The 22,482-nt window shown below is 45.2% G+C and overlaps 2 protein-coding genes across 5 annotated transcripts in view; one reads left to right on the forward strand and one right to left on the reverse strand.

Moving 5' to 3' along the window:
• Positions 1 to 22,482, reverse strand: part of mTor (serine/threonine-protein kinase Tor) — an 82,623-nt gene that overhangs the window by 48,401 nt on the left and 11,740 nt on the right. The window contains exons 1-10 of one of the 4 annotated variants that reach the window (XM_077652983.1): positions 15,769 to 15,921; positions 15,073 to 15,312; positions 13,374 to 14,281; positions 11,128 to 11,240; positions 9,700 to 9,879; positions 8,533 to 8,658; positions 8,222 to 8,385; positions 7,024 to 7,086; positions 4,526 to 4,644; positions 1,929 to 2,022 (exon numbers count right to left, since the gene is read on the reverse strand). In XM_077652983.1, the coding sequence (XP_077509109.1) occupies positions 1,929 to 2,022; positions 4,526 to 4,644; positions 7,024 to 7,086; positions 8,222 to 8,385; positions 8,533 to 8,658; positions 9,700 to 9,879; positions 11,128 to 11,240; positions 13,374 to 14,281; positions 15,073 to 15,292 (1,987 nt within the window). In that variant the 5' untranslated portion in view covers positions 15,293 to 15,312; positions 15,769 to 15,921. Of the gene's footprint in view, positions 1 to 1,928; positions 2,023 to 4,525; positions 4,645 to 7,023; positions 7,087 to 8,221; positions 8,386 to 8,532; positions 8,659 to 9,699; positions 9,880 to 11,127; positions 11,241 to 13,373; positions 14,282 to 15,072; positions 15,313 to 15,463; positions 15,716 to 15,768; positions 15,922 to 22,482 lie in introns of those variants that run through there. The other 3 variants (XM_077652984.1, XM_077652985.1, XM_077652986.1) reach the window with 3 other exon arrangements.
• The window catches only part of LOC144120520 (uncharacterized), a 37,798-nt gene continuing 31,436 nt past the window's right edge, over positions 16,121 to 22,482 (forward strand). Inside the window, exon 1 of the mRNA XM_077652987.1 lies at positions 16,121 to 16,313. Within this exon, the coding sequence (XP_077509113.1) occupies positions 16,211 to 16,313 (103 nt within the window). The 5' untranslated portion in view covers positions 16,121 to 16,210. The remainder of the gene's footprint in view (positions 16,314 to 22,482) is intronic.

The raw sequence follows: 22,482 nt of genomic DNA on the forward strand, positions 1-22,482 counted from the left end.
GCTTCGCATTGGTGTCCTTATGGGAAAATAAGGAGCCTAATTAACTAAACAAATGCCTTAAGTGTGTGATGGCAGTTAACAAGGACAATGTACATTTTATTTGCAACTTATTTACAAATCGACCAAGGAGGTCACTATCATGCAGAGATCAAGAACGTTGGGCAAACGCTCACTCCTGACAAAACCCTATCACCCTGACTGACCTAACTAGCATCCCTGTTTCTTGTTCTTTGTACCAGTTCCAGCACCAAGGTTGGCCCTGTCCGCTCGCTCAGTCACTCCACCAAGAGCAGAGTCAAGTCTCTCTCCTTGGTGCCAAAAGGCCACCTTACTAGTAGCACGTTTGTTTACTAGCGCGCACAGCGTGCATTCCACGAAGTCGTTCATGCACAGCTACAACGCAAACCACACACTCAAAACGATAGCGGCAACCTAACGAGAGCCAACACGCGGCTGAGACTGCGTGCATCGCTCTGTATGCGCTTGCTTCTTTGCTGTCCATCTCATCATCTGGTTCTCATCACATGGCGTGCTGCTGAACTGCCACATTTCACATCCCTCTTCAAACCCAAAGGAGAGAAACAACCTTCCAAGGCCTTGACTTTTCGCAGTCGGCTAACCGCCATTCCTGCAGTTTACAGCACCTGTTTTCGAACAAACCCATTCGAACAGCTCCAGGTGTGAAGAGCGGGGGAGGGGAGGAAGTGGGCTGCATAGCCAGCCCTAAAAAAATAACTAAAGAAAGCACTGATCTAACAGTGTCCAGATGTTGGCTGTTTTATGAACTCTGCACAACAGCCAGCAACTTGACTGCTGGAGCCTCCTGGTTCACAGAGGCGTGTAAAGTAGCATAGTAAAACCTCAAAATGCACAAATGTACTATTTAATCTGTTAATTTATCCTCTGTCTGAGTGTAATGGCCATCGATAGCCAGCCAGTTGCGGGGTCTATATTAAGGAATATTGACCTTTTTCGGTTAAAACCAAATTTCGAAAACCAAAGTCCAACCCCTAGCTAAAAGATGCCATAGTGGAGGTCTCCAGACTATTTTCAACCACCTGGGGTTCTTTACTGACAATGCACAGCGCATCAGTGTCCTTTCATTTCCCCCCCAATCTTGCAGTCGATACTTGTCAGATACTTCAATTTCCACATTTTGCACTTTAAAGGTTGCTATCATCGAAGCTGTGGCTATTTTGGTTTCTTTCAAGCGCATGTAGACTCATATTTTAAATTAAACATATCTAAAGTATTATACCACACCCCAACTATTGGAAAGAAAAAACTAACTTTGATTTCTTGCCTGAATAAAGTGGCACTAAAATTACAGCTAAACAGTGTGTTTCCTGAGGCACTCTAAAGTGCCTTTCTTATTCTTTGAACAGCCACCAGTGAAATGATCTGGGTAAAAGTAAATAGTCAGATAAATGGGCAAAAGAGCAAAGTGAGAAATTACAGCTGAATCTTGCTGATACAAATACCAATGGATCGTGCAAAAATATTCTTATCACATGAAATTTCTACCATCATAAAACCAACAAAGTCCATAAGCTGCAACACAGGAAATGAATTCATGCAATTCTTTTTATGCCTGATCTGATTTATTTACAGCTGTGCCCCATCTACACCGGAAGATGCAAAACTTTGCACATTGTACGCAATGCACTTTGGGAAGAGAATTTTACGAATTTGTATCCTACCGAAATTAGTACTAGCCGTGTTCATAACACCAATACTCTATTATATACCTTCAAATACTACATTAATGCAAAAACATGCTTGCTGGAAATAGCTGTTCACACGCTAGAGTGATAAAGTGAAAGTTAACACAATGGGCTCAGCCAAGTAAATCAACAAAATTATTCTAACTCCACCCATCGTGCTACCCCAGCTATGACACAAAAAGGCAACAGTGAATTTGGGATTACCGGTGTCAGTCACACCAGCCAGTAACAGCTTGCCAAGCACCTTCTGAACATCGTCCATTAGGGATACACTGTATTTCCCGGTGGTTTTCATATTCTGTAATCAGATAGAAACAGAGAGTGCTGTGCTAAGTAAAAGGCACCGGCACTGCAGAAACCCACACAGTCAATGTGACGCAACCTACATATGCAACCTTTGCAAATATTTAAAGCCCAAGGAGTTTGTCTTCTGGGCCTTGCTGCGTGGCTATTTATACAAAGCCAACGCTACAAAACTTTTGAAAATCAGAACTCTCGCCCCCAACACTGCAAAACCTATAATAGACATTTCTATTGCATGGCTTAGAAGCAAACTCCTTCGGCTCCTTACTTTTGGCAAAGGCGGTACACATCCGAAAGCTTGTTGAAACTGCAGCTTTTTTATCCTTAGCTGAATGTTTTACAACAAAAACTGACAAGGCTTTCAGCCAGGTCAGCAATTACTGCAACAGGCCAATACAAATGCCAGTAAATACATGATCATGCTTCTACAATAAAGCCAGGATATATCAAACACAGATATAATGAATTATTCTTTATATTGAACAGTTAGAACATCCCCATGAAAACTACATGCAAAGGTATATAACTATTCACGTTTGTTAACTCACGTTCAGCAAAACATTCAATACATCGAATGAAGCACTGTAACCATGTGAATGGCACACTGCAACCGTGCAAGTGGCGCTTCTGTTAACTGCACTTTTCTTCACTTTTCGAGCACAAAGACAGGTCAGCTGCACGGCCTTAGGCCCCTGCTAGCAGCACCAGCACTGTGATACTGTGTGACGAGGTGAACATAGGATGTGCTTGAGGGTGGCCTTCGGTCCCTTCTGCTGGTTTTCCATAATAAATAAATTCCACGCAGTAATGCCAACCTAACTAAAGCCTAGCGGCTGCACTCGCCTGGCGTGCTTAGCAACACTTTGATGCCATAAGCATTGCAGATACTAACTATACCCTAATTTTAATGAAATTAGTCTGTTTATAGCATACTGGCAACAGGATTAGGCCTCTTATGAAGTTATGATAGGCAGTGGTTACTTCCAAAGCATCGTCCACTGCGCTTCCAATGCAAAGCAGGTTAGCTATCTTTTTTAAATATCAAACTATCGATATATCGAACAGTTTCGTGATCCTTTCGAGTTCAGTATACCTGGGTTCAACTGTATCTTACAATAAGTTGTAATTATAACAGCTTGAACTTATGAAGAACGCAACATATTCCTTTTGACAACACCGTATCTGTCAGACTTTTTTGCATACAGCTTCTCCTTACAGAAGGTTTTGTTTAATACATTTCAGTATGCTCTATGAATGTCTACACTGAACCTAGAAGACCACTGATCCTTATTTTTAACTCTCCCAGACTGATTTAAGAGTTAAGGCTCCTGCAATAATTTTTCTTTCTCTTTACCATGTTAATAGTCATGTCATGCTTTAGCAATGGTCACAAAGTGCTGCTCTTGGAGCCATAAATAAAGCCAAGGATAGAAAGAATGAAAAAGATAGTTGATTTCAGTTAACTTCAGATTGGTTTGTTCATAAATGTTTAATTTCATTAATGTTAAGTCAATTTCAGTTTAACTTAAACTGCTTTGCCCATTAAAACTTGATGTTGCATATATGATACACAGCACAAAAATGTGAATAATTTTAATTTCTGCTCCGTTGGAGTGCAGAAAATTTTGGAGACCTGAGGAGGAAAAAAATGACAGAGAATTTTTGCCTAGTTTAACGCGTGAAAGCAGAATGGCATGAATGATAACAATGATGATGAAGAGAACAGAATTCTCTGTCTGTGTCTTCGCGGCGCAGATCGAAGTTGATGAAGACGACGATGTGCAATGCATAGAACAAGATTGTGTTGCAGATTACCACGGGATGTGCTCGGCTACGGCGATAGTCTAGTGCAAGCGAAGCTGATCTGTTTGTGCCACAGTGGGTTCGACTCCCAGTCGAGGCAATATTTGCTTGATTTATTTTTATTTATTTATTTATTTCTCTTGGCACAAACCCACAAACATCGCAAGATACTTGGCCCACAATGACAACCATCGCAAGATCTTGATCGGGGTTTACACATTGTAATGCTAGTGCTTTCGCACTAATAAAGCACATATTTTGTATTGTCCATCAACAAAACCATACAGCACCGTGGGAGCTAAACCTATCCCCAAATGGTCAGCAGCTACATATCCAAGCCTCTTTTGCATATGAAATGGTATGTGACTGAGGGCTGGCCAGCACACTAATCCTGACCAGTTGACCAGTTGACACTGTTCTTATGAGAAAACAGCTTTGTGGGCTCCTCTGATCAGCTGATAGAAACCCTAGCCTCAGTGACACTACAAGGCCATCAAAAGGCAGTAACAATGGCAAATATCGGCTGTCAAGTCCGAATACATGTTGTCACAAAACTCTTCATAACGACTTTCTATCTGCTGAGAATTTCACACGCATCGTTTGACACAGCTTCAGATAGCTCAAACTGATTTTGCATGTTCCAACAAGGTCCAATTAATACATGTGAACCAGACAAAATGTTTAAAGATAGTCACCTGTAAAGCTGGTGAAAGAAGGCAGCAGCACGTTCGAACCGCTTCCAAGCGTATCTCTTTGTGCTCGCTTGTGAGGTAGGTGTTGGCACAATGTTTGACAAAGCTTGTCAGCGTCCGGCCTAGAATATCACCAGCAATGTTAGTTCTTAGTGATAACACCACCACATCACACATTTAAAAAATGCAAAGGCAAAAGGTTTAAGCCTACACATTTCAGTAACTGAATTTAATCAATTACTTGGAACGAACTTGCAGTTACCATGTAACTAGAGGGCTGTGTTTGCATGCTTTTAAGTTATTCTTCAACAAGAAACTTCAATTTCTCACATGCAATTTAAAGAAGTTATTTTAAGCTTTCTGGTAAGGTATTCTTACTTCCAGTTATTTTGGCCTCCAGAAAAGTTCAAAAGCAAGGCAAAAACACAAGAGCATCGCTTTCACTGAAGAGGAGATGATTTTTACAGAAGACACAGACAGTGCTCTACCAGAGCAAATGAGGTCAGAAGGTGCAGCAGAATGGCTGAGGTTGGAATACAGAAAAAACACGAGGGTTGGAAGGCCCCATAAAGTGCTACTTGGCATACTATGGTTGTGACTTTCACTAATCATAAGTTATCATATAGCACTTCGTTAGTCCATTACTAAAGCAAGTTGATTCATGCTGAACAAGTAGAAATTTTTGCAGAAGAACCTTGTTCCAGTGGTCAGTAGAACACGTATGTTCCACTGCCTAAGATAACCACTAGCCTCACTGAGATCTGCCAAATCAACAGTCCATTTTTTTTTAAATGGAAACTATGGCACCTCAAAAGCTAAAATTTGATATTTTATATATGTAAGTGATACGCATCCCAACCATGTCAGAAGCGAGGGTGTAACTTTTGCTAGAACAATATGTATTATAAAGGATTAGATAATAAGCCACGCTTCCATAACATACGATGTTATAATAAGAGTACGGCTTTAAAAAGCATAAGCCCACGGAAATGGCAATGCTGAATATTGAAGACAAAATGCTTGAGAACTTCAATCACATACTGATTTGAATAGGTGTCTTTATAGACTTCACAAAGCTTTTGATTCCGTTGAACACTAGATCTACTTCAAACTCATATGGAATAAGGGGAGTACCATGGCATCTAATAAAAAGTTACTTGAAAAATCACCTTCAGTATACTAACATTAACAACTGCAGGACAAACACATCTGAAATCATGCAAGGTGCCCGCAAGGCTGCCTACTTGGACCGCTTCTTCTTTTGACCTACATTAACGACATAAAAAGCATACCACTCACACCAAATATAACCTTGTACGCTGACGACACGAATGTTTTTTTCTCTCAGGAACTGAATGACATTTTCAACATTGCGTGAAAATATGGCTGGAAAGTCTATCTCACCAACCAAGAGTAAACAAATCACAATTAAATGCAAATAAAACAAAGTGTATTATTTTTTTTTTCGGCCTCGTAACAAATTATAGATGAAAAACCTAACCACGTTGAGAGAAGTCAGTGATCGGGTTATATCTCAAATATCTGAGAGTTCATTTCCATAAAAGCACTGATTGGTTTATTCATAAAAACCATGTCCAGAGTAAAATGTTGTGTTCGAGTGGCATGATTTGTAAATTAGGGCAATTAATGAGATCGGCTAAAAAGCAGCTTTACTACTCGTAACTCATTAGTACAATCGCATATTCAATACTTCTTGTTTGGATGCAGGACGACAAAAAACAACTTAGACAGTATCCATAGGCTACAGAAAAGGGCACTGAGGCTTATAGAAGGAATGTCCTGGGTTTGTCATACAGCACTGCTTATTAGGAAACATCAGCTCCTAACCAATTGCAACATCTTGCATGGAAAAGTAGCATTCACAATCCATAAAGAAATGAAAATCAACCCTGCAGCCTTCGTGAAGAAATATGTTGATAAAAGCTTCACTCATGGATTGCGAAATAATACACGTAGGAAAGAAAAACTGCACCCAAAGACTATCTTATCGAATACCAGAGTTTTTCAACAAACATCCTTATGTCAGACAATTACTGGACAAAGTACATCTACCATGTTCTAAGAGCAAAATTTTTCATTATTTACTGCCGCTGAAAATATATAAAGATTGTCGTGTTATATTAATGATTTAAATTCTCTTGTGAATATTTGTTTGTCTTCTATTCACAGTACCTCATGCTCGCAATATGTGCTCTTTGAAGTGACATGCTGAAGGTGTTTGTTGAACTGTGCTTTGTGTGCTGCATTGAAGCTGTTTCTTCTTTTCCATCCATTTTTAGTAAGAATCAAATTCTTTGGGGGGGTGGGATGGTGGATGGTGCTTTGTCAGGCATTTCACTGGCTTTTCGTCAATCTCCCAGACACTTGTACTTATCTTAATAAACATCTAATCTCTTATATATTGTTTCCATACTCACCTTGAGACACTTGTACTTATCTTAATAAACATCTAATCTCTTATATATTGTTTCCATACTCACCTTGAAAGTCAAAGCTGCCCAAGGTTTTCAAAGCAAGCGAAATGGTTGCAACGTCAGTAGTTTCTGCAAAATGACCATGCAAAAATACAATGTTACAATGCACAAAAACAGCACAGAAATACAGACAGTGCAGTTTTAGGCAACATCTGGTTTTTGGGTCATAATCAACAGCAGTCAATAAAATCAAAAGTCACTTTACTACATCCACTTATTTTTTTTTTTGCACTTTTGCAACGATGACAGCATCATAAAAGTTTCCTGGAGGCATTGCAGCAATTTCCATATTAGACCTTACCGGTTTAGAAAGCCTTGCAGCCACAGAAGTTTATGGCAAAATTTAAGTGGAGAGGGCCATCTACCCCACCGCCAAGCATGAAAATTTCAACATGAAAACCATGCTGGCTTCTATTTTTTTCAGTGCAAAATACGCCATGCAAATGTAGCCACCCACCAGTAACCCTTCCTAAGAGTTGCCCGTAAGCACATCCCTGCAAAAGTTGTTGCCGTGACAAAGTGAAAACGAGACAGCGCCATTGCCTGTAGGCATCATCACAAAGAGTGTGCAAACAGCATTATTATGTGACAGCATAAGAGCCTCATCACAGCAGAAAGCTAGCGGCATTCGGTGTGACCGGTGTCACACCTGCGGAAGAAACTAAATAAATACAAAAATTTCATAACCGGGGGAGTGAGATTCAAACACGTGGTGGCGCAAACAGATCAGCTCTGCCAGCTGGTCCTTAAGACCCCTACGTCATCCCTGCAGCTCAATATTCCGCATGTTACACTGCCAGTCTCTCGCGCTGTGCTTGGAATGTCTGTTTTTGTCAACTGCCCATGTTCACCCATTTTAGACTGCCAGTCTCTTGTGCTGTGGTTTTGAAGCCAGCATCTTCATCATCTTCCATCCATGAGCATGAGCGTGGAAGCGCCGTCAGACAAGCATGCATTAAGTCACACGAAACGGTGAGAGATTAGAAGCAGTGAATTTTAGTTAAAGAGACTCAATGCTATCACAATGTCATCAGGTAAAGGTATTTAGATAACATACAAATTTTTTCGGTGCACTTCATATTTGATGTCAGGCTAATCAAGAAGAAAACACTATAAAAAATCCCCCCCCCCCCCCCCCCCCCCCCCCCCCCCTCTGCTTGTATGAAAGAATAGTGCGTTTCATGGCAGAAAAATGTAGACAGACCTGGACTGGGCTGAGGTGCATGCATGTGCTTGGGCACACCAGGATGCTTGAGTGGGCGCTGCATCAATATGCATGAAAGCATCTTGAGCAGGCCATCCTGAATGTCACGCTTTAACTGGGGAATCCTCAGGGACACTTCCTGCAGGGCTGCCGTCAACGCCGGACTGCAAGCAGGACATTGTAACCCGAGTCACACTTCTCAGACTGACCACAAGAACAAACGAATTGTAAATCTATAAAAGCTACTTTTATTATTGTTTATTTGTAACAAAATAGAACCCGACACATAAAAGGTAGAAAAGAAACCTCACCTGAGGCCAGTGTTGAGCATGGGGTCCAAAAGCTCCTTAAGATCAGGTGCAATGCTGCTCTTGTTGGCTCTCGCCAGCAGGCTGATACATGTGAATACAGCAGGATCCAAGATGGGGCCCTTTTTCCTGAGAAAATGCAAATTGAAATGTTGCAAAAGTATGAGCAATGGCAATGACAACTTCCATGCTCGCATATACATGAAGCCAGCTCACAAAATGTGAGCACCGGCACAAATCCTAGATCCTAGATGACGCCGCACTGCACTAGCTAAGCTGCACAAGTTATATTAAAAAGTACAACATTGAAAAGCACTTACCTCTGCTGTCTCTGCATAGAAAAGTTTGAAGCTACACATGTAATAGTTTTAACAAGGTATGACCGCTGTTGCCATGACAAAGAGGAGTCCCACGTAAATATTTCACTGGCCGATTATGCTTGTTGTTGCACATGAATGTACAGTACAGCCGTTCGTTGTTTTGGTTTTGGAATATTTTTTTGCACTTTGAATTTGTGATTTTACTGAGGTCAAGAAATTGAGAGTGACATTGTTTGCAGAGATGTGCTGTCATTTATTTTCCTCATATGTGACTGCAAGTTCTTGTCTAGTTTATGGTGGTGAATGTACCTTTGTGGTCTGCGAAGTGGTACAATACGTACTCAAAACTATTTATGATTGGTAGACATTCAAAGACGAGACCAGTGCAGGCATCATGAGAAGTCATAACAGCAGAGGCGAAAATTATGAGTGAGAAGGATGGGAGCTGTTGTCGCATGAGCGGGACAAACAGTGAGCTGTATATTACTGCGCCAGGCCTCCGATCTGACCACTTTTCCTCTCTCCTATGCCTCTCCATTATCCTCCTTTCCATATGGCCTCCAATCTGACAAATTTCCTTCTCTCCTACACTCACCTCCACTACCGTCCTCAGCACTCTTTTCTCCTCACCCACTTACAGGGGACGCAGAACGCTGCTCAAGCCAGGAATGGGCACCCAACAGCTGCACCATAAAAGCTTAGAACTGGCCTGAGCTATCACTACATCTGCTTACCACAGTTGTGGCTGCTCTCACTTCCTGCCCTCTCCGATGGTGTGCCCATTCAGAGCCCCAATAAGAGGCAAGAGCTTCACTGATATTCCCCAGTGTCAACACATGCAACAGCTTACTTGGACGGGGTGCTGTTGCTGGGCAGGGACACACGGATGACTTCCATGATCCTAGGCAGGTAGTGTAATAGGTGTTCACCCACAGCAACAGCAAGGAGGCCAATAGAGAGAAAAGCCCAGCTGCGCTCCCTGTCTCTCCTCAAGCAGCCAAGCAAGTAGTCCATGGTGTCAGCCAGATACCTGGGAGGGGTCAGTGAACATGCCCAACATGTCACACAACCAAGGCGGCAGGTGTACAGCCTTTGTCAAAAATATATAGCCCCCCAGGTTTGTTTCTCGGGCACCCACTGTAGCTGGTGTTGCATCAGCGACATTCAAAAACTCTTAAGGAACCCCTGTTCCCCTACTGCCGCTTACGTCTTCCACGGATGCGACCACAGCCTCACCACACAGCTTACATGCAGACCTCTTGGGCTCTACCTTCTACAGTACACACAAAACCAAGCAGGTGCCCAGAGAAAATGCACCTATGCTGCAAAACTAAGAGTGATGGCAACAACAGAGAGCCATAAGAATGACAGATGATAGGACGGCATGCAGTTACTTAAACACAGCCCTTAAGAGCTCCGTGTGCATTGTTCACTTCCAAAGTTCCGAATTCTCATGCTGATTTTATGAATTTGGATTTGTATCATACTATCTTAATGGTAACTGACTGAATTAAATTAAATTAAATTCAGGACAATGCACTCCGCTATGGAAATGAAAATGACTGGGATAAAATTAACAAGCGACAGCAGCATGTGTTAGGGAACACAAGTTGATAATGTCTCTGTTGAAATCAAGAAATGCATATGATGCAGAAAACAAATAACCAACGGCAGCAAATGGTAACAGAGTAGATTCCAAGAAAAGATAAACACAACAGGTGACAAAAGTGAGTCAGGTGAGGATGTGAGATCAGAAAATTTGTGGAAATTGGGTGGCCACAGCTCACACAGGACAGCACTTAAGGGAGATATCTCTATGAGCGATTTAGGTTTTATCTGGTTTAACATCCCAAAACGACTCAGGCTATGAGGTATGCCACAGTAGAGGGCTCCGATAATTTCGACCACCTGGGGTTCTCTAATGTGCACTGACATTGCACAGTTCCCAGGCCTCTAGCATTTTGCCTCCATCGAAATGGACTGCAGCGGCCGGGTTCAAACCCATGTCTTTTGGGTCAGCAGCCGAGTGCCATAACCACTATGCCACCGCGGTGGCAGATTAATAGGAGAGACCTTTGTCCTGCAGTAACGTTACTGAACTGACCACAATGGCGTTGATGACCTCAACACTTTTCTATATTGTTCACTATTCCTTGTGGTTTGCCAATGCTTCTAAAGCTGTGCTCAGTTCTACGTGCAAAAATCTTTTTACACATAGTGCAACACAAACATCAAAGAGAGCAACCAGATGCAAGAGAACATTAAGCCCGCCTCTCACCTCTTTACGAATCTTTGTGTCTGAAAAGCAGCAAGCCTGGGCAGAACCATGTGCAGAGCATGCTGGATGTACGGGTTTCGGAGAGCACGTTGCCTCAAAACTCGCTCGCATATCTTTAGAAAAAAAATAAGACACCATCATGAGTGACAACAGTGACAAAGAAGTTGAAATGCAACCCCAAAAGCACACAACATTTGTCAAAGTACGCAGAAAAGATTAGTCAGAAGAACCCGGTTTAATGAACATGATATGCCCCAAGGTAGTAATAAACTAAATGGACACTTTCGCCCATGTGCCCTGAAAAGTGTTCCTGCTCCTCTACCACATAAAAGTTAACTGCAAGAAAGAATTTTTGCATAAAATATATTTGTGAAGTGGTCTTGCCATGAAGTGGTCTCGACTGTTACAATGTCTCAATAAAAGCTAGAAAATGAGGTTTCTCACCTCAGTAACTAAAAGCAATACTGTTGTAGAGGAGGTACCTCTTTTCAAACCCCACAGCCCATAATATAGATGATTTACAGCGTCGTATCATGGGGGCTGCCATTTTTGATCATGTAATCACGCCGGCATTACATGCCTCCACACTGCTTGGTGCGTGCCGCATCGCGACAGCTGCTGCGTCTGATAGTTCGGTTCCAACAACCAGTGTTTCCGCTGATATGGTTGTGAAGGAGTGGGAAGACAACATAAGGGTTTGGCCAATGCTTCAAAGGTCATGTGAGAACCTTAGAGTCATGAAAACATAATCGAGCTTCATGTTGTGGAGAGCCGTTTAGCTCTCAGCCTCTTCAAACCAACGAATGAATCGCCTATATCATTGCGTTTGTTTCTGCTGAAAGCATTGCTGAAAATGTTTTTCATTCTTATTATCTAAAACGGCAAGATTTAATGCTTCTGCGGCTGCGCAGGCCGTTGTCGTATAATGTACATGCATGTAGACACCACTCTAAAATGTTGACACGCACATCGTATGTACTTGTTTACAACCTGTTAACAGTGCTTTAGGAAACCCAAAATATTTTCTACAAGTTTGTTAAACACACAGAGGCGACAAAAATAAATATAAATACAAATATTAAATATCATGGCACTGCAATGCATCAAGCGGTCTTCACGATCTGGCGTGTTCGAAGAATTCCCAGATATAATTGTCACGATGTGCATGGGAACGCGTTCATAAACATAGGAATGCAGAGGTTCTCAAAAGGAAACATTTAACAAATATACTTTAAAAAAATTATTGCTGAAATCCTCAAAAGCACCTCCAGTGAACCGTTCAGTTTTTTCTAGGTTCAGGCTTTGCTGCCGTAACTGCTCTTTTGTCACAAAAAGGGACATCTGTTCAATGTCTGCTAAAGACTGCTCACAAGCCTCATGGTCTGAAAAGTGTTGTGTTAAACAGCAGAATGTGCCCAGCAATGTATCGTACCCAAAGCCACCTGCAGTTCATTACTAATCTTGCAAGGCTGGAAGAATACACACTAACAGATTAATTCAACCATGCTCTTGGGCCATTGCAAGAGTTCACGTTAAACGGAATGGACAACTTGAAATGTTTGCGATAACCAGAATTTATTTTGTATGTTAACCCATGAGGGACTGAACAAGCGGTCCTGAACTGTCGAGCTTAGAATCTTCCACAAAAGTCATCCACTATGTTTGCAAAACGCTATGCAGTGTCACAAGAAAAATGATAAAGGGTTAAAAAATCCTAGCAAGACATTTTCCCCAACCATAGTTTAACTGTAAAACTCAGACATGCTTAGAGAAAACCATGAAAAACTGAGTAAGTTTTGAGGCTCCTAAGCTATCCTCATAGTCAATCTGTACCGCTATCTTTTTCAGCCATTTGAAATTTCCAGTGACACTACAATTTCCGGCTATGACAATTTTATGCACCTCCATTACTTAAAAGCTAGTTCCTTCATCTTATCTAATTAGTAGCCAGTAAATAATAGCCGAACTGCGATGAAGCAACCACCGCTTCAATTCTATTCCTGCCAAAGGTGTGAAGTTTTAAAGCCTTACCTCAAGTCATACAGGGCATAATGTGCATTTTCAATGCTGTGGTTCCCTGTCTTAGATTCAGACTCCATGCAGATACATGAAGTGCACTTTCCTTTAATGAATGCAGAAGAACTCCTCACCCAAAATATAAACTAGTTATTGACCTTTGCAGTTTTATCCACTCGCATTCACACAGCATCCATCACCACACAAATACCAAGGGCAGAGGCAGATACCTGGTCGAACTTCTCGTCAAGCAAGCGCTTGCAGGTGTTGCTCTCATGGGTTGGCACCAAGTGATGGCTGTGGTGATGAAGCCGGTGGCTCCCGTGTAGCTGGTACGAGGGACCCTGGTGAAGGGGCACAATGGTCGCTGGCTGGTAGCCCTGCGCTCGATGATACCTCAGCAGCGCAGCTCGTGCGCCACCTCTTGGCCGGTGCTCTTGCATCTGCTGCAGTGCCCTGAGTGAGCGTGTTAGCGAACTGCCAGGGCCAGAGCTCTGTGTTCGGTGTGCTTCGTGTCTTGCCTGCTGGGAGGTCACCTCCTCTAGCTCCTGCCTGACCCTTTCGCCTTCAATGTTGCTGCACTTCAGCAGCTCGTTGATGACCAGCAGGGATCCGTGAACACGGTCCTCTCGGTTCACACCTTTCTCACGCGCTCCTCCCAGTGGCTCTTCAAAGCCACTTTCAGCTTCTTCATAACACTTGGAGTACCAGGGGGGATTCTGAGTGTCTTTTGTCTCGCGTTGCGCTGTCACCATCAGAGCTGCCCTGAGAGCCAGCACTGCACCCTCCCGAATCATGGGCTTGGGGTCACGCACACCGTTGAAGATGCAGTCGAATATGGGTTGGATGTTTTGAAAGAAAAAGGTGGGTGTGGAGATGGCTAGTTCCTGAAGAATGAGCACGGCGGCATGCCGCTTGCCCTCGTGGCGCTCTTCACAAAGCCACTCGATGGCACGCTTTATGACAAAGTCATCGTACTCGGCCGTGAAACTGCTGCCAACGGTCGTCAGACGACCAATGGCATATGCTGCAAGCTCTGTAACTGTTGTGTCATTTGATGGCAGCAGATTGCGAAGGTAGTTTGCGAAACGACTTATCCTTGATCCAGTATTGCCAAAATCTACCTCCAGAAGGTTCACTGTTGCAAAGAGAAAAAAAAACGCAATAATGGTTGTATGCTTTGGGATATGCGAGTAAAATAGTGGGTCCAATTAGTCATGTCAGCAAATAAAAAATATATATGCAGAAAAGAAAGGCCATAAGAAGACCATCTATGAACTGTTGTATAATATAAGCATTTTAGCCAGCATACAGTAATTTGCATAATGTAACGTGGAGGCGTCTAACACAAATGGAATATATTTACAGTTAAAACAACACAGCTCGGTACAGCCGAACAACCGGGGAAGCTGGGCCCTGCACCACCAACGCACTTTGTTCTCTTCACGTTGCACGCACGAGCGAAGCATGTGGTTCACGTCTACGGCCGTAACAATATTTTCCCAGACTTTAAAAACTTTTCTTCAAATACTGCTGGCTCTTGTATGCTTAAATTCCACAGAGAAATTCTTTTGTTTGGCTAAGAAATTAATGCATCTGGCACTGGTACAACTGAAAACAACAAACAATAAATATATGTATGCAGAAGAGTGAGCACAACCGGCCAAGTGGGTCCTATCGGAGGTAAAAGCACATAAAGCTCTGTGGCTAGCCTACTATCTATTTCTTAGCACACAGCAACTGATCACTTGCCAGAGTAAAATTACTCTTCCCATGGTTGGGCTGGCAGATAATGGCAATAATATATATATAATATATATACACGTGCACTGAACAAGTTCTGGGGAACCACTGGACAGTTTTACATTTAATTTTAGAGAACTGGGCTCTTCGATAGAATACAGTAACATGAGCAGTCAAATGTAGTACCAATGGCCAGGATGCCGCCTTTCTTCTCGTTGACGTCGGAGCTGGACACCATTTCAAAGATGTGGTGGTGAAACTCCTCCATGAATGCCGAGACGTCCTCGGTTCCCATCTCCCGAAGTTCGGTGGTGACATAGTGGTGCAGCTCGTTGGCGGTCTTGAACCGCACATCTTCGCTGCGGCTTTTCAGCCCCACCACGAACTGGTTCACGTTGGCTATCATGATGGATTTTACCAGCTCATCTGCAAACGGGACGAAAAAAAAAAATCAAACACTGAAGCCAGCGTACAGCACGCGTAGGACAGAAGGCTCAAAACACAATGCAGCCAAAACGACACAGCACGCAGTGCCACCACACTCAATAATTATCAGTCGGACAATGGCGATCCTCACAACAAAAGATCACCCGCAAGGCAGAAAATCAACGTTCAAATGGTAGTGGTACGTTGTGTAGCACCACCTTTGTAGCATCCGATAGTGTGCTGCTTGCAGTCCCACTATGTGCACGCAAAGAAACACCACCTGATACAGCTATGACAACTGAGCTTGTGTGGCAATTGTTAAGCGAGCCTCAAGTCAAGGCCTGCAGCTCCCAAGACTAAATAAACAAGCGCAGTTTCGCTTTCAACACGCGACGCACTGGCCAGCAAGAGCCGTGCTTCGACAGCAACTTCGCCGATGCACCCAGCAACGCTTACCGTGAGAGTAAGAAGAAAACAACACCAACGCATGAAGCAGATACACTTGTACAAAGCGCTCACATTGTGTTCAAAGTTCTTTCTAAAACTTTATATTACACCAAACTTCCGCTGTCTTTACTAGCAACCCCGGTGTGACCCGACTAGCGTGGCATTGTTGTGAGGCCAGTGAAGCGTCAACCAGTCAACGCGGTTCTTGCTGTTTATGCATGCGTCCAAAATAAGCAACAAAAATTCTTACTATTATTTTTTAAAACCTTACACTAAAAAAGTAGACTTAAATTTTAGTATTCGACACTGAAATTTTTAAGTTATGTATTTTAGTCGGAAAACACGCCTTGTGGCGCTGGTACAGTAGATATGCTTGTAGCAGACGAGACACTCAGGCGGCCCGTCCCGACTGCTGGATAATCGATACAGGACGACGGCGTATTCGTTCATCATGGCTGTCCAATTTTTCGTCCAAGTGTTTAAGATAATTTTTGTGCATTCCTTTGTTTTCATGCTTTTGGTGGGCTACGCTTCACCCGCAGAACAAATCACAGGTAAGTGATTCCCGCCTTGCGTCCTTGGCGTCACTGTGATTAGCTTCACCGCTCAGCACAGCCTCTGGCTTGTAAACAAGCTGCTACATCGTTACTCTCTATATGTACAGAACATAATCTCCCCTACGAATGTAAGACTTAAGTGTGCAGTGTTTTGTTTGTGATCTTCGCCGAATACAACCCGCTTCTTCCACTGGGCAACTCCGTTTTATCATGAGCAAGGCTGCATTGAGGGCGTAATTCACGAAACATGGCTGCTACCACAATTACAGCGGTTAATAAACAGTAATGTTTAATTAAAGCTTCACTTCCGGCTGTGCGCTGCAAAGCATTGTACGAAATAAGAGGAAAAAAAAGAGCTGGAGAAATCCATAACGGACAGATAACCGAGCGGGAGAAAAAAACGCTTCACGAAAATGTGGGTCAACGATCGAAAGCAGCGCGCGCCAAATACCGCAGAAGGCATGGAAGGGGGCACTGCGCCGTTATTCAAAATAGAAAGGGAAAAAAGCAGTAATCAGTAAAACTGAGCAAAATTTTGTATTAACACGTGCGCTGTCAATCCACAGCTTTTATATGCGCGGTTAGGAGAAGCAAAAATTGCGGTAGACGACGTAACCGCAACAAGTAAAAGCAGTACGCGAGGGGCGGCGAGTGAAAGTCACTTTTGTCTTCGCTCGTTCTCCCGGCCGTCGCATATCGGGCAAAACTCTTGCTTCCGTCGGGTTCGTCTCCCTATATCGTCAAATCAGTCAATTACGCTTTAATAACGAAGGCAATTAAGAGCGCGCTCGCGCGCATTACCGGTAGCGAAGGCAATGATTAATGGAGTAAGCGGGTGAAAACAAGAAACGAAACATATAGGGCGCCCAGTGAGGTCAGTGCACCAGGATTCCGCATCTATCTGGCGTTGCACAGCGCACTTGACTGTCTTGCGAAAACAGTGCAGCAACTCGTCTGGCGCGGCTGGTATGAGTGCGGGTAAACGCCCCTGCCGCGAGCCGTTTGGTCGTGAAGGTCACGCGGACCTGCTAGGCGGCGCGCGTAATTCAATTACACGATATGTCTGCGCAGCGCATTAAGAGACACGATGCTCACAGCGTGAATATTGGGCGTAATTATTAAATGACCCTTATTTAATGGCGTCGAAAAATGAAAAATTCCGCATCATGGTCCCTAGCGTCGGAACGCAGGCGCTCGCGCGAGCCTTATGAAAATTCTAGTCAAAAAGGACCAACCGGAACTTTCGACCACAAACCAGTTGGAAACCACTATTCAGATTCCATTTAGTTCCATTTATACTTTCGGAACCTCCAAATGGCTTTATTTTTCTTTTTTTACTGGAATTCGATGTAACGTAGGAGCGCAAGCACAGATAAGGAAGACTGCAGGACACCCCTAAATCCCCACTGCAGCCAGAACAAAAGAAGGGGGGGGGGGGGGGGGGGGGGTTCAGAGCGGGATAATGCACGCGCATTGAGGACTTTTTCGGGACATGGTTGCTTAACGTCGCGTTTAAGTGGCAATGTACTGCGCCTCTTTAGCAATTTTCGTTTCGAGTAAGCAGTGTCCGAGGCAAGCGGCAAGCAAACTATCAATAAAATTCTAGTTGATACCTGTTTTGTTTCTTGCATTTTCTTTGTCTGGGGATTTAGAATGAATTCTTAACTGTACTTTGGGGTTCGCCGCTCGTTACTCCTACAAACAAAAACATGAAAATTAAAGTTCTGAAAAATAATTATTAGCACCACGTGAAGGCGAGCTAAACGGTGCGCGCACGTGGTCCTGAAGGGGTCATTATTATAAGCAGCCGCCGACGCAGGCTTGGGCGGAAGGGATGCCATTAGGGTAGCGTTAGGCAAGAGACTGCGTGCTGCACGCGGTTTTGAAATTCTGGGCTTCGTGCAGAACCTGTGTGTGGCATGCGCGACATGATCAGCGGCTGCCTCGAGCAAAGCTTGTATATTTACACGAAGCTTCGGAAACCACGACGTGGAGCAGAAGGTCTTTCTCGGGTGTCTTGTCAGGACAGTGTACTTTGTGCGTTTCGCTTTTTGCGAAGAGGTCGTCGTACCCTCGATCCCTCCTTCGCGATGACGTAACTGTTCGAGTGAGTGGCATGAGTTTTGGCTGCGGCTACTTCTCAGTAGTCTTGTAAACGTTACACAAAAAATAACCGATTACAGCTGCAATTAGTGGAGAGAAAACTGACGCCAACCAATATTTTATTTTTGCCCAATGTTTCGGGACCAACTCGGTTCCTTCTCTCGCGCATGGGAGCACAACGCGCGCGCGTTCAGGGCAACTAGCGAGGCACTTGCACGCATTCTGAGAAAACATGAAATGTATACGTGGCTCACAAACTTGTTTCGACAATCAGCCGCTTCTTACCACGACCTAAAGACCGCTGTCCCCAGAGAGAAACAACCGGGTGTCGTCTACAAAATCCCATGCTCAGAGTGCCCCTCTTCATACATCGGCGAAACAAAAACCTCCACCAAAGAATAAGGTAACACAAAAATGACATCCGCCTAATGAATTCAGAATCCAACCCCTTCGCCGAACACTGCGAGCGCGCCGACCACCGGATAGCCTTCGAGGAGGTGGGCGTCTTGGCCGTGGAGCCAAACCTGTTCAAAAGGCGACATGTCTAGTCATGGCACATCCGAAGGTGTTTTCGTTCAAACAACTGCAATTACTTCGTCTGAAATGTAACTAATTTCAGTGATCAATCACAGCCCACCAAAAGCAAGTGGACAGTTACGGAAGAATAATCCTTATTATTTTGTTATTTTTCATCCATCTTTTATTCGCGAAGCACAAATATACACAAACGAGGGGGAACTAGAGCGGCTTTAGCTTGATGCAATACATGCTTCGGTAATTTCACCTGCGGACTGCCGTTGCTTTTCCGCCTTTGCTTCGGCATTTCTTCACCTTTCCTCGTGATCACATCAGTAGCGATACTGAAGAGTATCTCGATGTACACGCAGGAGGGAAATGCGTTGCTTTAAGACACGAAGACATTGCATGCTCACCACTGTTGTAAGCCGACTTCTATCCCACCGCGCTGCTGAAGAGTTGCCGTGGCTCGGGTATCCGCAGATGTTGCCCCGCGGAAGAAATGGCGAGGAGACAGATATATTCACATTATTTGTACCTTGGAGCAATGAGAAAGGCGGTACAGGGCAAAAAACGTTGAGGGGAATACGACGGACGGAGCAGTCGCGCTTTCGCCTCCAGTTCCCGCCCTTTTCCGCCACTGAGCAGGGCTCTTCGTAGGCACTGCCCTTGGGTAGTGACGCTGAAGCTGAATGGCTCCAAGGCTGTCGCTGGTGGCTTCCTTCCTCCTTTGTCCTTCGCGAACATCCCTCGTGAATCAGGCACCAACACAGGCCGGTTCTTGGAGCCACCACGAGACTCCAAGAACAGCAGCTCAGAGGTTGCGTGCGGTTGAACAAAACCGCAGCTGCAGGAAGGTCAGGCGATGGCGGGCTCCTCGAAGAGAGGGTGTGCGGGAGGCCTGGCGTGCCTTCCAGCTCAAGTTAATGAAGACGCGGACTCCCCGACCAGGATTTCCAGAAAATCAAAGAGACGTGACTGCAAAGGCTGGCGTTCGCGGAATGAATGGCAGAGGCAGCGATGACAATGGCGTCCCCATGTGGTCGAGCATGCCATGGGGTCGACGTACCGAGCGTTGTCATTAGTCACGCTGGGGCTGAAAATTGACGGACAGCTGCCCCTCCGACAGAGGTTCCGCGTTCCGGTCATTAGACGACCAAGTGTAAGATCTTTCACCCCCTGCTGGGAGACAGCCTGACATTCCTGTGCCACGCACGCGCATTGCTGGGTCACATGGGTGCATTCCGGACTCACGTGCGCGCCCACCTGGAGGCTGTGTTGAGGACAAGGTTACCGTGTCCTGTTCCCCTTCCATCGACCGAACTGCGAGAGAACATCAGGACCGCCGTAGGCGGTCCCACCAGTGTCATCGTCTGAACGTTTGATTGGACATCATTCTGGGGAATACGAAGGGTATTTAACAAGCTGCTGTTTTTTTGACGCCAAAAAAAAATGGCGCTTAATGTGGCTTTCCCCATTATACATTTCTCGGATAAGTCCGCCAACTGAGCTTCGCGCGCGCCTTCACTCAATTCGCCGGTGCGTGTTTCGCTGCGCCTCGCCGTGCTACGCCGCGTATCGTCTTTCACTGCGCCGTGCGTGGATAACAACTGCGCTCGTAAGCCTGTTTGGCGCCAAAAATAATCAGAGGCGATAATGACGACACTTCGGGAACGCGGATGCTGCCCTAAAAACAGGCTGCTAAAATAAAAAAGGATTCTGTCGACACACGTTGGCCGTAAAAGCAGAACCCGTCTGGAAGAGGCAGCGCCACATGCGCATAACATTTACGCAAACGTCGGTAATGTCGAATGTATTTTTGTTTCCAGCGCAAAATTAGACTTGCACATTATCGACAGCCGTAGGTAGTCCTTGAAAGTCGCTGTGGGGAATGACCCGCCTTATACTCGCAAATTAGCTGTGTGCTGACGACTGCCTACATGTGCGCCCCTCTTGAACGCGTTTTGCAGCCATGTGCGTGATTGTCCTTTTCATCTCACCGCAGCTTCCTGCTGCTCCGCCAAGCGTGACCCACTGACAAGAGGCGCGGAAACCTTCGCACGGCAGTGACCACGCTCTTCATCCGCTCTTTTATTAACCCTATTGGAGCTTCCATAGAAGCGCGCGTATCTATTGAATAACCGCCGTTGTGGCTCAAGGATTATGGCGCCCGGCTGCGAAGCACGAGGTCGAGGGTCTGCGTGGCTGGGTTCGAACTATAGCTTCCTCCGCCCTCCAAAAGCACCAAGGGTGGAGTTTTTTTTTTTAAATGCTGGAATATATTTAACGGCTGCATTTTCGCCTCTCATCATTCGCCGATTTTTGTCCTTCCGTACGGCCGCGCGTGCCCCCCCCCCCCCCCTTGCACTTTGATGCCGCAAGGGGGAATGTGGCGTTGCGCTAGCAGCGCCCCCTGGCCCACGTTGAGCAACTAAGTGGCGCGCCATATGTAACAGGCCAGAGTATATGATCCGTTTCTTCAATCTAGCGGCTGCCCAGCGCGGTTAGGGCGTGCCAATCAAACCTATCTGACACCCCCCCCCCCCCCCCCCAAACCCCTCGGCTGTCAAGACCTAAAGACCCAAAATGCCCTGTTTCAACGGACGCGGTCGGTGTTGCTTGAGTGGGGCCCCGGAATAGGGGACCCACCTAGTACTGTGAGGGGAGGGGGCCTGCATTATTGCTGTTAGTTGATAGGGTCCCAACCCAATCACCTCTCTGCAACCAGTTAATGGTAAATAAATGTTTTCACCACTACCACCACCAAGTGTGGTTAGGCAAGCCTTCCATTTTTGTTTGGGGGCGCTGCAAGCGTTCGTCACGAGCGGACGTGCGATTCATGGGCTCCGTTGACAATCTTCGATTGTGGCGGATTAGAATATTGGATCACCATATATTTATCATCCACGAGTTGCCTTCAACGCCTGACACGGCCTGGTACCACCAGTGAGCCTGTGAGTGCCACATTTTCGGCGCTACAGCCTGTCTACTTCTCGTCACCCCGTGAGGAGCGCTAACCCTAACGGCCAAGGGGTTGGGGTGCCTTATCGCCGCGGAGACGCCGGTGCGCCCGCGGATGCGCGGCATAGCGTTCGCGCAACGCGGGTCTAACGACGCTCGCCAGTGAGTGCTCCCGCTTCATCCAGGACTGCCACGACCACGATGAATTCTCTAAGAGGCTACGACCCGACGGAGATGGACTTCAGTCATGTACCAACATCCCAGCAGCAGCTGATGCCCCCGCAGGATCTCCCGAAGGACGACAACAGCCATGGCTGGAACATATGGTCCCGGCGCAACAACGACAGAGCGGCGCAAGCTAAATCCACACCTCCCAAGGAAGAGCAGGAGAAGAAAGAACGCCGAGAGCCTCCTGCACCGAGACCTCCGCGTCTACCGAGTCTCAAGAATTTTCCATACAAAGTCATCATCCGACCTAAAACCACGGTGGATCTGCAATCTGTGGCTCCACGCTCCTACGATCTCGAATTAGGGATCCAAGCAGCCCTCAACACCCCTCTACAAGAAAAGCCAACGCTGCGCGTTG

Source organism: Amblyomma americanum, chromosome 2 (genome assembly GCF_052857255.1).
Source record: "Amblyomma americanum isolate KBUSLIRL-KWMA chromosome 2, ASM5285725v1, whole genome shotgun sequence".
Lineage (NCBI taxonomy): Eukaryota > Metazoa > Arthropoda > Arachnida > Ixodida > Ixodidae > Amblyomma > Amblyomma americanum.